The sequence below is a fragment of the Nycticebus coucang genome, chromosome 6 (genome assembly GCF_027406575.1).
Source record: "Nycticebus coucang isolate mNycCou1 chromosome 6, mNycCou1.pri, whole genome shotgun sequence".
Lineage (NCBI taxonomy): Eukaryota > Metazoa > Chordata > Mammalia > Primates > Lorisidae > Nycticebus > Nycticebus coucang.
Window position 1 is genome coordinate 102,925,886 of NC_069785.1, and position 14,305 is coordinate 102,940,190.

General features: G+C 51.3%; 1 protein-coding gene across 13 annotated transcripts in view; it reads right to left on the minus strand.

Annotated features, from left to right (window-relative positions):
• Positions 1-1,909: 1,909 nt before the first annotated feature.
• Positions 1,910-14,305, minus strand: part of IL16 (interleukin 16) — a 140,983-nt gene continuing 128,587 nt past the window's right edge. For 10 of the 13 annotated variants that reach the window (XM_053593879.1, XM_053593878.1, XM_053593881.1 and 7 more), the window contains 6 exons: positions 12,876-13,962; positions 11,235-11,403; positions 9,249-9,350; positions 4,245-4,503; positions 3,941-4,066; positions 1,910-2,117 (listed from right to left, as the gene is read on the minus strand). In XM_053593879.1, coding sequence (XP_053449854.1) covers positions 1,924-2,117; positions 3,941-4,066; positions 4,245-4,503; positions 9,249-9,350; positions 11,235-11,403; positions 12,876-13,962 — 1,937 coding nt within the window. In that variant the 3' untranslated portion in view covers positions 1,910-1,923. Of the gene's footprint in view, positions 2,118-3,940; positions 4,067-4,244; positions 4,504-9,248; positions 9,351-11,234; positions 11,404-12,875; positions 13,963-14,305 lie in introns of those variants that run through there. The other 3 variants (XM_053593876.1, XM_053593877.1, XR_008380618.1) reach the window with 3 other exon arrangements.

The following is a 14,305-nucleotide window of genomic DNA, read 5'->3' on the forward strand; positions in this document are numbered from 1 at the left end:
CACATGGTTCTGTTGATATTTTCTGGGCTAACCTCTTCATGTTTTATCTGTGGTTTTTGGCAGGTCTTCCCCACATCCTTACTTCACAGCAGCAGGGGTTGGGGACGGGCTGAGCCCTGGCCCAGGCCTAGTCAAGGGATGCTGGTTGTTGCTAATACAGAGTCACATTGCCTTGTCCTGAGCTTGGTAATGAGGCATTAAGAAATGACCAAAGGCCGGGCACAGTGGCTCATGCCCTAATCCTAGCACTCTGGGAGGCTGTTGCAGGTGGATTGCCTGAGCTCAGGAGTTAGAGGCCAGCCTGAGCAAGAACGAGACCCCATCTCTAAAAATAGCCAGGCGTTGTGGTGGGTGCCCATTCCCAGTTACTCAGGAAACTGAGGCAAGAGAATCACTTTAGTCAAGAGTTTGAGGTTGCTGTGAGCTGTGACACCATGACACTCTACCAAGGGTGACAACGTGAGACTCTGTCTCAAAAAAAAGAAAGAGAAAAAAAAAAGAAATACTGAACCTGGCCTGGCAAGTGGCTCAGGCCTGTAATCACAACACTGGGAGCTGAGGCAGGAGGATTGATTGAGCTCACCAGTTCGAGACCAGCCTGAGCAAGAGTGAGACTCCATCGCCACTAAAAAATAGAAAAAGTAGCCAGGCCACAATGCACAAGACTGTCCCCACTCCCACCACCGCCAGAGAAAGAAATGACCAAACCAGATATCCTTTTGGCAGACACTACAGTATTTTCCCTACAATGCTCTGCACCTAGAGCCTCTAGGTCTGTTAATCTCTACACATCATAGAGCAAAGGACTTGCTCTCTGCCTCGTCACTCACAAGGTGGACACGCCGTTCACTGCCCCGCATCTTGGGGCCTTCAGCAGCACACTGGCACAGAGCCACGACTTAGAAGCTGCTGTGATTACTAAAGACAGTGCCCCTTCTTTAACCCCACGCTGTCCTTGGCAAGTGGCGGGTGAGTGGTAGCAACTTTTATTTGACCCACTTCCATTCAGTCTGGGTAGGTCTCGGCACACCTGGCTGCACTTTGAGCTCTGAGCTTCACTTTTACTCTTGTTTGCTTACTGGCCCTGCTGCCTGGTGCTACCCTTCCCTAGGATCACTCGTCCAACTCAACTAAAGACAATTTTGCAAATGTTTTGTGTAACAGATTATATTTTCAAAAAATGGCTCCAGCAATATTTCCCCTCCCCTCAAACCCAGGCAGACTTGTGGCACCTGTAACCAATAGAACAGCAGAATTGATGCATGTGACTTAGGGTGTAAAGACATGAACAGGGTGCTGTTTCTACTGGGCTCTCCCCCTCCTAGGATGCTGACCCTGGAAACCCAGGCCCCATGTTGGGAGGAAGCCTAGGCCACAGGGAGAGGCCACCTGTGAGCAATCAGACCAGCAGCCCGGGCAAGGTCCCAGCAGCACTCAACTTCAACTACCAGGTATATAAGTGAATGAACCTCCAGAGTCTCCAGCCTGTGACTCTGCTCCAAGGAAAGCAGAGATAAGCTGTCCCTTCCAAGCTCTGCCCACATTGTAAATTCATGAGGAAAACTAATGTTGCTGTTTGGAAATGCCACACAATTACAGTACTTGGAACATTATGCAAAGCAGGACACAGATTTTATATCAAATTGTAATACATCGATTTTATTTATGGCACCACAGTAGTTTCATTAAGCTCTCTATACATAATCTACAGTTCATATCAGCTGCCCCAGTGTGATGCCGTCCTTGCTTTTGGGACAAGCTTCTTGCAGGATGGTGGCCCAGAAGGTCTGGACCTGGGCAGCAGCCTCCAGAAAGCACACCTGTGTTTCCCCACTTGGGTGGGGCAGGCATTAAAGACCCTGAGAATCAGCAGTTATGGGGCCACCTGCTGTTGGCTTTGGCTTCAGCTGGTGCTTTTTCTGCCTAAGAGTCCCCAGCAGCAGTGGTCCCCTTGGACTGGAGGCCTGTCCTCCTAATGACAAGCGTGACAGGTCCATCAGGCAATGCCTTGATGATGTTCCAGGCTTCAAACCGTGTGAGACCCTGCATGGCAGTGCCAGCCACGTGCAGAATTTCATCTCCTGGCTGGACTGTCTCACTCTGTTCTGAGGCAGCTCCTGGAATGAGGGAGAAGATGATAATGGTTTTCAGAGAGAGTAGAGGAACAAGGATAGTCTCCCCATCCTTAGTCTCCAAGGAGCCACAGCTTGAAAGAGAATGGGGTGCTTATCCCTTGGGAACTTGCTAGTTGGTGATTTTAAAACAAGGCAGCTCATAAATAGTGACCCAGAGGTTGGAGCACCACACTCCAGCTCTATAGCACATCCTTTCCCTAGGTGTCAGGCCACACCAAGCCACAGCCTGATTGGACAGATGTCTACCGTTCACATAAGGCTCTGAAATATTGAATCCTTCCCAAATCCCCTCTTGGACACAGACCCAGTATCCCACCCCCTTCACATTTGATCTTCCCACCTGGCAAGGGCATCAGCATTGGGTGGTACGGGAAGGGAGCTGGTGAGAACTGCATGGTTTTGGCTTTGAATGGCCTGGAGGAGACCACTGTGTCCATGCACAAAGGAACTAATCCTATATGGTGCTCACTCCATCATAGCTGCATATGCTAACAGTGCTGTTTTACTGTTTATATTGAGAGAACATTCCCTATCCATCTGACACAATGATCTCCACAAGTACTGAAGATAATGATAATAATGAAAATATAGCTTTAATGTGTTAGGCAATTATCACAACAGGCGTGTGCCAATGTTTTGCATTGACGGCAATGATCCTATGAGGTTATGCACGGTTAGGATTCTCTGGCTTGGAATTCAGACTTCCTGGCTCCAGCATCCATATCTCTTGGTACCACATCCCCCTGCAGCTTGTAGACCCATCCACGAGGTAGGTGGGCCCAGGAAGGTGGAATGACATTACCAGAGTGACCTTGCCCAAGGGGATGCTGCTGTAAATCGCAGGCCCAACACTGGAATCTAGGCCTCTTGACTTTGAGCCCCCTGCTCATTCCAGTCAACCTTCAAAAGTTAGAAACATCATTCCCAGAACTGGGGTCCATATGGGTTCTGGGGGAACTGCCATAAAAGCCTCAGTCTACCATCCAGGTTTAGCAGTCAGCAGTGGGTGCTCATGAGGGGCAGGGAGCAGAGCTGGGAGGGCCTTTGGGTCTCAGGACTGACAGCCTTCGGACACAAACCTGCATCTCTTCCCTCTCAGGCCCGGAAGGGAATCATCATTCGGTGTGTCAGCAGCAGAGCTGGGACTGGACCAGATTGCTAGGCCTGCCACTCTCTCCACAGCACCCCGCTCTACGCCTTAATGGTTTCCAGTTTGAGGAGCATAAAGGCCAGGACTGGTTGTACATGGCAGCTATAGCTATTCGTGATTTTCACAGGGAAACCCAAATGGCCCCTGTCAAATTGGCTTGTGCCCCCATCCTGGATGAACAGAATATCAAAATTTTAAATAATAGCAGGAGCTGATAGGCCCAGGACTAGGAAAAGGCAAGTGAGGCTGAGTTGCCCAGTGCAAAGACTCCATATTTAAACTTTGATATTTTGCTCACTACAGATTTTTAAAATTTGGATTTTGAAGATACTGCATTGAAATAGCATTGCTCCTGATCACTGACCATCTTGGCAGCCCCTTATATGTTGTGCCCCAGGCCAGTGTCTCACCCCAGTCCTGGCCCTGCCAACCTAAGCCAAGCCCAGGATCAGATGCTTATGAGGACAAGCAAGGCAGAAGGAAAGGGGATGGGGGTCTGAGCAGAGGAGAAAAGGTAGAAAAAGTAGAATTGTACCCTAAAATGGTCACTCGAGAGGACATGGGGTTGTGAGAATGCAACACAGCCCAGAGGTGATATGGGGGCCTGGCCATGCGCCCACAGCTGGAGAGAGTGCAGAGCCAGGACCCAACACACCTTTGAACATCCTGTTTACGGTGAGGGGCTTGTCTCCATGCAGAGAGCCCTTCCCTCCTTCCAGGCTGAAGCCCAGCCCTGCAGATGTCTTCTCCAGTGTCACCGTGCAGATCGCGGCCTCCACTGCTGAGAAAAACACAGGGGAAGCTTTGCCAGAGATCCTCTCATCTCCCAGGACATGGATGTCCCCAGCACCAAGCAAGCCAGGATGATGCTGTGTTTGTGCACGCACACAAATAATCACAGACAACCTTCTTGGGCAGGCACAGATTACTGGGGCTTCTCCAGAACTGGGAGAACTTACTAGATTTTACAGAAATGTCACTGGCTGCAGAGGCTGATGCTGTGGAGTCCGTGAAGGAGTTCAGGCCAGGCGTGGCCTCCAGAGCTGGCTTCCTGGTGACAATCACAGCTTGCCGGGGGTCTCGAGCTTGGTGCAGGATGGCCAGGGCGTCACTGTGCGTGGTCCCTTTGAGGGACTTGCCATTGATGGAAAGAACCTCGCTGCCCTTCTGAATAGTCCCTTCCTGGGAGGCCAGGCCATCAGGAAATACCCTGTGAACCTGAGCAAAGCAAAGAACTCAGGACTCAGAGAGCGCCCAAGTCGGACCCACATTCTTGCTGGAGGACGACCTGACCTGGTCAGCCCTAGAGGGTTTCAGGCCAATGAAAATGGAAGCTGATTGTGTCCTAGACCAGAGCTGCCAGCACAACTGTCAGCACTCCCTCCTATTCTTCCCGGAGCCGAGGGGAGCCCCATGACACGTCCTGACACTGTGTCCAAGGCTCTACCACTTCGGTCCCCTCCCTACACAGTGTCTGAGGCCATACCACCTCAGTCCCATTCCTACACAGTGTCCAAGGCCATATCACTTCAGTCCTGTTACTACACAGTGTCCAAGGCTGTACCACCTCGATCTCATCTCTACGCAGTGTCTGAGGCCGTACCACCTCAGTCCCGTCCCTACACAGTGTCCGAGGCTGCACCACCTCAGTCCCGTCCCTACACAGTGTCCAAGGCCATACCACCTCAGTCCCATCCCTACACAGTGTCCAAGGCCGTACCACCTCAGTCCCGTCCCTACACAGTGTCCGAGGCCGTACCACCTCAGTCCCGTCCCTACACAGTGTCCGAGGCTGTACCACCTCAGTCCCGTCCCTACACAGTGTCCGAGGCTGTACCGCCTCAGTCCCGTCCCTACACAGCGTCCGAGGCCATACCACCTCAGTCCCGTCCCTACACAGTGTCCGAGGCCATACCACCTCAGTCCCGTCCCTACACAGCGTCCGAGGCCATACCACCTCAGTCCCGTCCCTACACAGTGTCCAAGGCCATACCACCTCAGTCCCGTCCCTACACAGTGTCCAAGGCCGTACCACCTCAGTCCCGTCCCTACACAGTGTCTGAGGCTGTACCACCTCGATCTCATCTCTACACAGTATCCGAGGCTGTACCACCTCAGTCCCGTCCCTACACAGTGTCCAAGGCTGTACCACCTCAGTCCCATTCCTACACAATGTCCGAGGCTGTACCACCTCAGTCCCGTCCCTACACAGTGTCTGAGGCTGTACCACCTCGATCTCATCTCTACACAGTATCCGAGGCTGTACCACCTCAGTCCCGTCCCTACACAGTGTCCAAGGCCGTACCACCTCAGTCCCGTCCCTACACAGTGTCCAAGGCCGTACCACCTCAGTCCCGTCCCTACACAGTGTCTGAGGCTGTACCACCTCGATCTCATCTCTACACAATATCCGAGGCTGTACCACCTCAGTCCCGTCCCTACACAGTGTCCAAGGCTGTACCACCTCAGTCCCATTCCTACACAATGTCCGAGGCTGTACCACCTCAGTCCCGTCCCTACACAGTGTCTGAGGCTGTACCACCTCGATCTCATCTCTACACAGTATCCGAGGCCGTACCACCTCAGTCCCGTCCCTACACAGTGTCTGAGGCTGTACCACCTCGATCTCATCTCTACACAGTATCCGAGGCTGTACCACCTCAGTCCCGTCCCTACACAGTGTCCAAGGCTGTACCACCTCGATCTCATCTCTACGCAGTATCCGAGGCTGTACCACCTCAGTCCCGTCCCTACACAGTGTCCGAGGCTGTACCACCTCAGTCCCATTCCTACACAGTGTCTGAGGCCATACCACCTCAGTCCTGTCCCGATACTGTGTCTGAGGCCAAGGAATCTTCCGTACTTCTCAAAGTGGTTTTCTTGTAGTACTGATTGATTCTACAGCATATTAATAGGTGGTGTACAAGAAAAGGGTTCCAAGATCAAAGAAACTCGGGTCAAACGGGAACTCTGAAAATGTCTACTTTAAAAAAAAAAATCATTATAGACTGTGGACTGCAGAGGTGTGTGGCACAGCTCAAAGGAGAGGCAGGTAATACAGCAATTCCTGAAGAGTTTCAGCAAAGAACTCTTTCCTCATGAAGAAATTCTCAGGTGCAACCTTCCACAGAATGTATTTTGAGAAAATTATATGATTTTTTAAATTTTTATTTTATTTAGAGACAGGGTGTTGCTCTGTCACCCAGGCCGATACAGTGGCATCATCACAGCAACTTCAAACTCCTGGGTTCAAGCAATCCTCCCTCAGCCTCCTGAGTACTTGGGACTGCAGTTGTGTGCCACCAAACCTGACTAATTTTTTAAATATTTTGTAGACAACACTTAAACTCCTGGGCTCAAGTGAGCCTCCCACCTTAGCCTCCTGAGTATCTGGGATTGTAGGTGTGAGCCACTGTGTTCAGCCACAGTCTAGACATTTTTAAAGCTCTGGTTCCTTTTCTGCAAGATATATGGAATAAAAACAACAAAAAAAATCTCATGTCTTTGCTTCAGCCATTTCAGTGGGATAAATTAAAATTAGGAGGATTGGGAGGACTGAATGACAGCATGCATGGGCCTCCACTGAATGTGCCACATGTTGTCTTGCTTTTATGATGTGAACAAGGCTCTTTGTTTCTCTAAATAGTTTTGGTGTTAGTAAAAATTCTGCATGGTCAGAGGTGGTTAGAATGCCCAGGTGTGAGGCAGAACCACCTCCCTGAACGGCAGGTTGCTCCTCTAGAGCAGATGCTCAAATGCTGCCACTTTGTCAACCCAAGTGTGGGGACAATGAACTCGGACAGCGGTGGATGAGCGCCCCCTACGGAGGGATTGGTCCATGGGTGGCACCCTACATTGGTTCCTCTTTAGTGAATCTGGAAAGGCTGAGAAGTGCTCAACACAGAAGAAAGGGGAAGTTTTTATGCGCATGCTCCGCCAGCATGTACCGCTGTCCAGGTTCCCAAGTGGCCAGAGTCTCTCGGGGCAGAGAAGATGACCCAGCGTGCTCTGCCCAGGCAAGCCCTCTTTCCTTCTCTTCCAATAGAAATAAACGACCATAATCAGGAACACATTTCTAATGCTCAGCTATGTATTTAGTGACAGAAATAGACACTAACTGGTTTTATGTGCTTTTGTTGTGGTAGAGAAACTAAAAAAGAAATCAAAGAAGTTGTTGCGGGTGTATAAGTGACATTGGAGTGACCGACAGGAACGTGCCAAATTACCACTGCAAGAGTATGGTATGTTTAGAGCTGGCTGACACCTGGCACCAGGAGATTTGTTTCCAGTGGGGCAAGGAAATTCAAATGAGCCCAGCCCAGCACACCCAAAAGATATACTGAGACAGCCCAGCCATGGGTGACAACAGTGCACTCAGCTTGGGAGAGATGGGCAGCCATGGCGCACAGCTCCACCCAGCTGGGAGAACCAAAACCATGTGGGTCAGGCACAGGTGACCGAGGGCAGCATCCAACTCTGATCAGATTGGATAAGCCCAAATAATGGGTGCCCAGGAGACAAGGTGCACCCGACTCAAGGCTGCTGCCTGCTGCACTGCCCCAGCCTGGGCAGGTCTGAGCACGCAGGGTTGGACCGTGAGCTGTGGAGCCTCTGGGTATGGATGGTGGGCCCATCTTCTGTGAACTTGTTCAGTGATTGTTGCTTCTCTCCAGCATGGGCTTTGTCCTTCCCAATCAACCAGCAGGGCAGCGTCACAGTTGTCCAAGGTACCAGGATAACATCCCCCATCCAAGGGAGCAACACCAGGAAAGCGAACTCCTTGACAGGGCCCTGCCTTCCCATGCTCTTTTTGTTTGTTTGTTTGTTTGTTTTTGGGGGGGTGTTTGTTTGTTTTTGAGACAGAGTCACACTCTTGCCTTGGGTAGAGTGCTGTGGCATCATAGCTCACAGAAACCTCAAACTCTTGGGCTCAAGCAATCCTCTTGCCTCAGCCTCCCAAGCATCTGGGACTAAGGGCACCTGCCACAACACCCAGCTATTTTTTGAGACAGGGCCTTGATCTTGCACAGGCTGGTATCAAACCCAGAGCTCAGGCCATCCACCCCCGTCAGCCTTCCACAGTGCTGGGACTGAAGGTGTGAGTCACCTCATCTGGCCTCCCAGGGCTCCCTCCTACCCAGATGTGCTGAGCTGCACATCCCTGCCAGGCCTTCGTGCTGCCTGTATGGCCTTCCAAAAATCTCCCTGTGGTAGAACTCTTTCAGATCTAAATTTTCATGACTTAAGAAAGAGACTGAATATTGAATAAAATGTGGTTTGAATTTCTTTTTTTTCTTTTTCTTTTTTTTTGAGACAAAGTCTCACTCTGCCACCGTGGGTAGAGTGCTGTGGCATCATCCTCGCTCACAGCAACCTCAAACTCTTGGGCTCAAATGAGCCTCTTGCCTCAGCCCCCCAAGAAAATGGGACTACAGGCACCTTCCACCACACCCAGCTAGTTTTTCTACTTTTAGTAGAGATGGGGTCTCACTTTTGCTCAGACTGGTCTCAAACTTCTGAGCTCAGGCAATTCACCTCAGCCTCCCAGAGTACTGGGATTACAGGCATGAGCCACCACACTCAGCCTGGTCTGAATTTTTTAAATAGCCAAATACTGCCTAGCACCTTAAAAAATGGAAGCATTAGGGCTTTGGCCTCAAAAAATTCTGATTCAAAAGTTCTGATGTAAAGCTAAGACATCTCTCATTTTTTTTAAAGCTCTGCAGATGTTCAGGTTTCTATGGGTGTATTAAAGTTGTTTTGGGTATGCAGAGAGATTCTTCATTAAACGGAGGATCACAATGAGTTGAACATGGGGTCATGTAGGTGACCACACTTGGAGGCCCTGTCCTGGCCACCGCCCCGTGGTGTCCTGCATCGCTCTGATCCCAGCCCTTCCTGGCAAGTGTGTGTCCCAGAGCCGTGGCCTCTGGCTCTGACACACCCCTCACATGGCCACTCACCGTAACCACTTTGTTCTCCAGATCCGCTCCTCCTGCGAGGCTGAACCCAAGGCCAGCACCTTCCTCCTTGTGTAAAACGGTGACATGAATGCTGTCTAGTTGCTGCAGAAGAAAACACCCACGTCAGAAAACTCCCTGCAGCAGGATGAGCAGCACTGTGAGTTCTGTGACGTCACACACACCCCAGCCTCGGGAGATGACAACTAACATCACGTTATCAAACTTCCGGTCGCCACCTATAAAGATAGGGCTATGCTTTCAGGAGTCCTGGGACGCTTAGTAGGTGAATATGGAAAGCAGCAAGCATAGTTCTTTCTCTGTCACTCACTCCATCCGCACCTGCCCTTACACAGACAGAGCCACCAAGCAGCCAGAAATCCCCATGTGCGGGTGATGGGGCTGCCGGGACAGTACGGGATGAAGTCAGGCTGGAGAACTTGGGCACAAAACCCGGGGTCAGGGGTCCTCTGCAGGCGCTTTATCCGTTTTCCTCCCAACTCTTCCATGAGACACAGCAGCAGCACTAAGGGACCCAGTGACGTCTCGCCCCAGTGAGCACACGTGAACTCACATGAGCACGCACACACACAGACGGGGCACTTCCCATTCCCAGCCTGGACGTGGGCTCACACAGAGCCAGGACACACTCAGATATTTCCAGTCCAGTCCAGAGCCAAACTCTCAGACTCAGCACCTGCAGGAGTCGAGCAGACCCCCTGCCTGAGCAGGACACGCAAGTGTGTGTGACGGGAACTGTATCACCTCTCCAAGGGCCAGCTGCTGCCCAGGAGCACAGACCCAGCACTGCTAGGGCATCCTCTCGAAACAAAGTCAGAAATCCATGCTTGGATTCAGGTTTTATAATATCTAGAATTTAATAAATTTTTAAAAATCACCATGCAGACCAAATAAAATACCCCTGCAGGTCTCTTGCACCTTGGCACTAGAGAATAAACGAATGGCAAAGAATTCACCTGCTCAGATACCAGCATAGCACCTGACTTGCAGATGTCTCTGTGATCCTAAGATTTGGAGTCTCCAAAACCCAGCAGGGATGAATGCACCTTGCTGCCCCCAGTTCCCAGCACTAGCTCACATCCCGTAACTTTTACCCAAGCCTCAGGTGACCTGCCCTGTGGAAGGCCCTTGTCAAGTCAGGAAGCAAATGCTCCTCATGGCTCCTAAGGCAGGGCAGTGCTGTGCATGTCACACACGCTGGCTTCCCTTGTCTCATTTGAACTGGGTGAGGCTCAGCATCTAGGTGGTAGGTGAGAGGGAGTATCTTGGCCCAGGGGCACCTGTGTCCATCAGAATTCCACACACCGTGACTGCAGGATGGCAGCTAGAAGAGGGGAGCCTCCTTATCCCCTCATTCCAGGATGGATCATTCTAGTCCAGAAACTCTGTGTGGACCCCGGGAAGCCCCAGAGGGGGTCCCAGGTCTGCCTGGCCACTTCCGTCCACACAGCCTCGGTTGTGCTCTGCAGCATATGGGGAGTGAGACTTTCAGAATGAAGTGACAAAGCACAGGGGCCCTCGTGAGCCCTGAGATCAGTGCCTGGTAGTGTGCAGTGGAAATAACAAAAGCTCTGGGGTGAGAGCCCTTGTCACCCTCCACGTTTGCAGTGGGCAGCATCCCAGTGGAGAGTCATGCCAGGCCAGCAGCCCACAGGATGTGGGAATAGCACCAATCTTAAACTTAGATCTAGAAAACCCACAGGCTCAGTGGCCTTGAGCCTCAGCTTCCTGATTTACAAAATGGCCAAAGCGATGTAAGAAGTCAGTCCTGGACGTGCTTTAGATGCCAGAATGAGAGGCCTCGCTGTGGCCTGGTGAGTGTGCCACCACCACAGGAAGGACATGTCCTGGTCTGGTGTCCGGCTCTATGGGGTGAGGTGACACATGCTGCTTCCCTGGCCCCACTGAGGTGACTGAGCAGCAATACTGAGCCCCCAGTCACTGTAAATGCCCACAGGGGAAACCTACCTTTAATGTGGCTTCATCCAGAACCTTCACTTCCTCGATAAGTTTTTTCAGTTCCTCTGAGCTCAGCAGGGAGATGACAGACTGGCCAGACTGGGGAGAGCAGCGGTCCCCGTCGTCAGCTTCCCTGGGCTCACTGAGACCCTCTGTGTATTCTCTCAGTGCGGAGAGGCTTTCAAGGGGAGAAACAGCTCTCAGTATAAATAGTAATAGCAATAAGAGCTACCACTATGTAACTCCTCTACTAAGCACATAGCGCTAAGCACTATGTGGACTCTCTTTTGCAACAAATCTGTGAGTAGACACTGGCATTCCACGGCAGCATAAGGACAATAAAGCTGATAACTGCAGAGCTTCTCTGGTAAAGGGGAAGACCCAGCCCCAGCCTCCCATAGAAGCCACAGGGCATCCCACCAGCCTGGTTCTACAAAGCAGGTCTCATCCACCTCCTAATGTCAGTTGAGGACCCTGAGTGTGAGTGTGGCAGGAACCTGCTTCTATCTGGAGTCCATGCCTGAGCGGGGACTAGGACCCAGGCATCCTGACTCCCTGTTCAGGGGGCTGACCCCTTGTGCACAGTACAAGCGAATTCCTTCTGGGGAGCAGTGGGAATTCCCAAAGGATAATCTCCTGGTCTCTTTCTGGCTTGAGTAACAGGGAGACATTTCAGATGTGTACCATCAGCCTTTCAAAACTCCATGGGTAATTCGCCAGAAGGCCAGTCCTGTCTCCCACATCCCACCCTTCCTGTGACCAGATATTATGAAAACTCCTCCTTAATATATAAGGTGGAGAGGCCAAGGTAAAAGGATTGCTTGAGGCTGGGTCTTAGAGACCAGCCTGGACAACATAGCAAGAGTCCCATCTCTACAAAAAAAAAAAAAAAAAATCAGCCAGGTATGGTGGCACGGCACCTGTAGCCCCAGCTATTCAGGAGGCTGAGAAAGAAGAATGGCTTGAGTCCAGGAATTCAAGTCTGCATGGAGCTATGATTGTGCCTCAGCAAGTGGGTGACAGAGAAAGACCTTAACTCTTTTTTTACTTTTGCATAAAACAAATTTTATGTAACTGAGGGATTCTTCCTGGGACTAGATGATTGCCTTCATAAAAGAAAAAGAAAAAACAAAAACAGAAGAATAGAATAGAATGAAATTCCAGTGTTCCAAATCAACTTGTTATACATCAACACAAGCCCAGTGTCCCGGCATCAACATGTTTTCATTTTGTCTTATCCCAGAGCCCAAACCCTGATTCATTTCAGCAGGGACTCCGTAGGCAACAGGAAAGATTGTGGTATTAAAACATTCATTTATACTTTTGAAGTAGATTCTACAGTGGAGACCTTAACTCTTAAAAAAGATACAGAAGGGGGCGGTGCCTCTGGCTCAAAGGGGTAGGGCACTGGCTCCATATGACAGAGGTGGAGGGTTCAAACCCAGCCCTGGCCAAAAACTGCAAAATAAATAAATAAAGATACAGAAGGCCTAGGTGTGGCACCTGCACACACACTCAGCACACACAGGCACACGTGTAAAACAGGAGGTACAACCCTTTAGCTAACATATGTGGGAAATTTTAAATGCCATACAGAATTATAAAATAGAAAGGATGGGAAAGATAGAAACACCAAGCACGGACACTCACTTGAGTGAGAACCCGGTGTCCGAGGCAGGATTTTCGGCAGAGTTGTTTGCAGCTGAGTCTTCGTGGGACGATGGTGTTGGAGACATCCTGTCCTTGGGGACGCCGGGAGTCTGGCCACAGGAGACCGAAGAGGGAAGGCACAGCAAGGACTTCATGACAGCTGATGACACCTGGCTGCTGATCGAGTAGAGTTTGCTGGTCTTTTCATCGAGTAGCTTCGTGTCACAGGAATGGGACCTGGTCAGGGGAAAGCTTCGGGCTCTCTGGCTGGGCATCTTGAGGATGGGGGCTCGAGAGTCCTCAAGCTGCGTTGACAGCAGCCTCAAGAGAGGGTCTGGGTCAGAGAGGGGGGCTTTCTTACTGGGCTGCTGCCCTGAGGGAGGGGACTCAGACACACCAGGGTCTCTGGCGTCCAAAGCTGCAGGGGCCCCCTGCAGTAGCTGCTCTTGCTCAGGCTGCTGGCGCTGAAGAGGAGGGGGAGCCCCTCGCCCCAAGAAGCCAGAAAACCGTGCTCCCTCTTGCTTACTAGGAGTTCTTCCTGCCACCCCAGATGAGGGCTGGAGGCCCAGTCTCTGGGTTCCTCTGTCGGGCAGTCGAGAGGAGCCAAAGGTCTCAAAGGAGCTGATTCTCTGCTTGATGGAGGAGGCCTGCGTGTGGGGGCCCGGGGGCTCCCTGGAGGCGGGTGTTGGCTGGGCGGACGTGGCTCCACTGGGCAGCCTTCTTGGGTCTGGAGCACGATTCCTCAAACCTTTCAAGCTCTGGCGAAACCAGGCTGGCTTGGGGGCCACAGGAGGACCCTTTTTCCCACTGCAGCTGTCTGATGACTTATAAACTTTGGGGGCACCATTGGCTGCATCCAGCTTTGGCAGGGTCACCTCTGGGTGTCCCTGTGTCCTATCTTCTTCACCCAGGCTGACTTTGGGCTGTAGTGGCATGTGGCCGTGGTTCTCACTCATGATGGGACTAAATAAGTTTTTGATGCAGTCAGAAATTCTAACCCAAGGATCTTCGGCTGTGGCGTCAAAGCTATAGTCCATCCGAGGCTGCCTCTTCAGCAGCGTGTGTCTTACTGTGGATGTTTGGGTTGCTAGAGAGCAGAAACAAGGCCAAAGTGGTGTGTTACATCTTGTTGTGACTTTTCTTCCTAAATTCTAGTTTCAAAGCTGAACAGCAAGAAAGATTCCAGAGGAGGAAAGTAGCAGAAGTGGGGACTCTGATAAGGCTGAGGTCCGACCACTGTCCCTGACTGAGGTGCCAATGCAGGGTGGAAGAACCAGAAGTGAGAGTCGTCAGAGAGCTCTTGGTGCCAGCGCTGGCACTTTACGATTCAAGAAGGCTAAGAGGCCAACTGGTGGCAGTGGCCAGATGAGACCCTGTGTGTCTCAACTCGCCAGGCTGGTGTGTCAATTCTACACACTAAGGAGACTCCC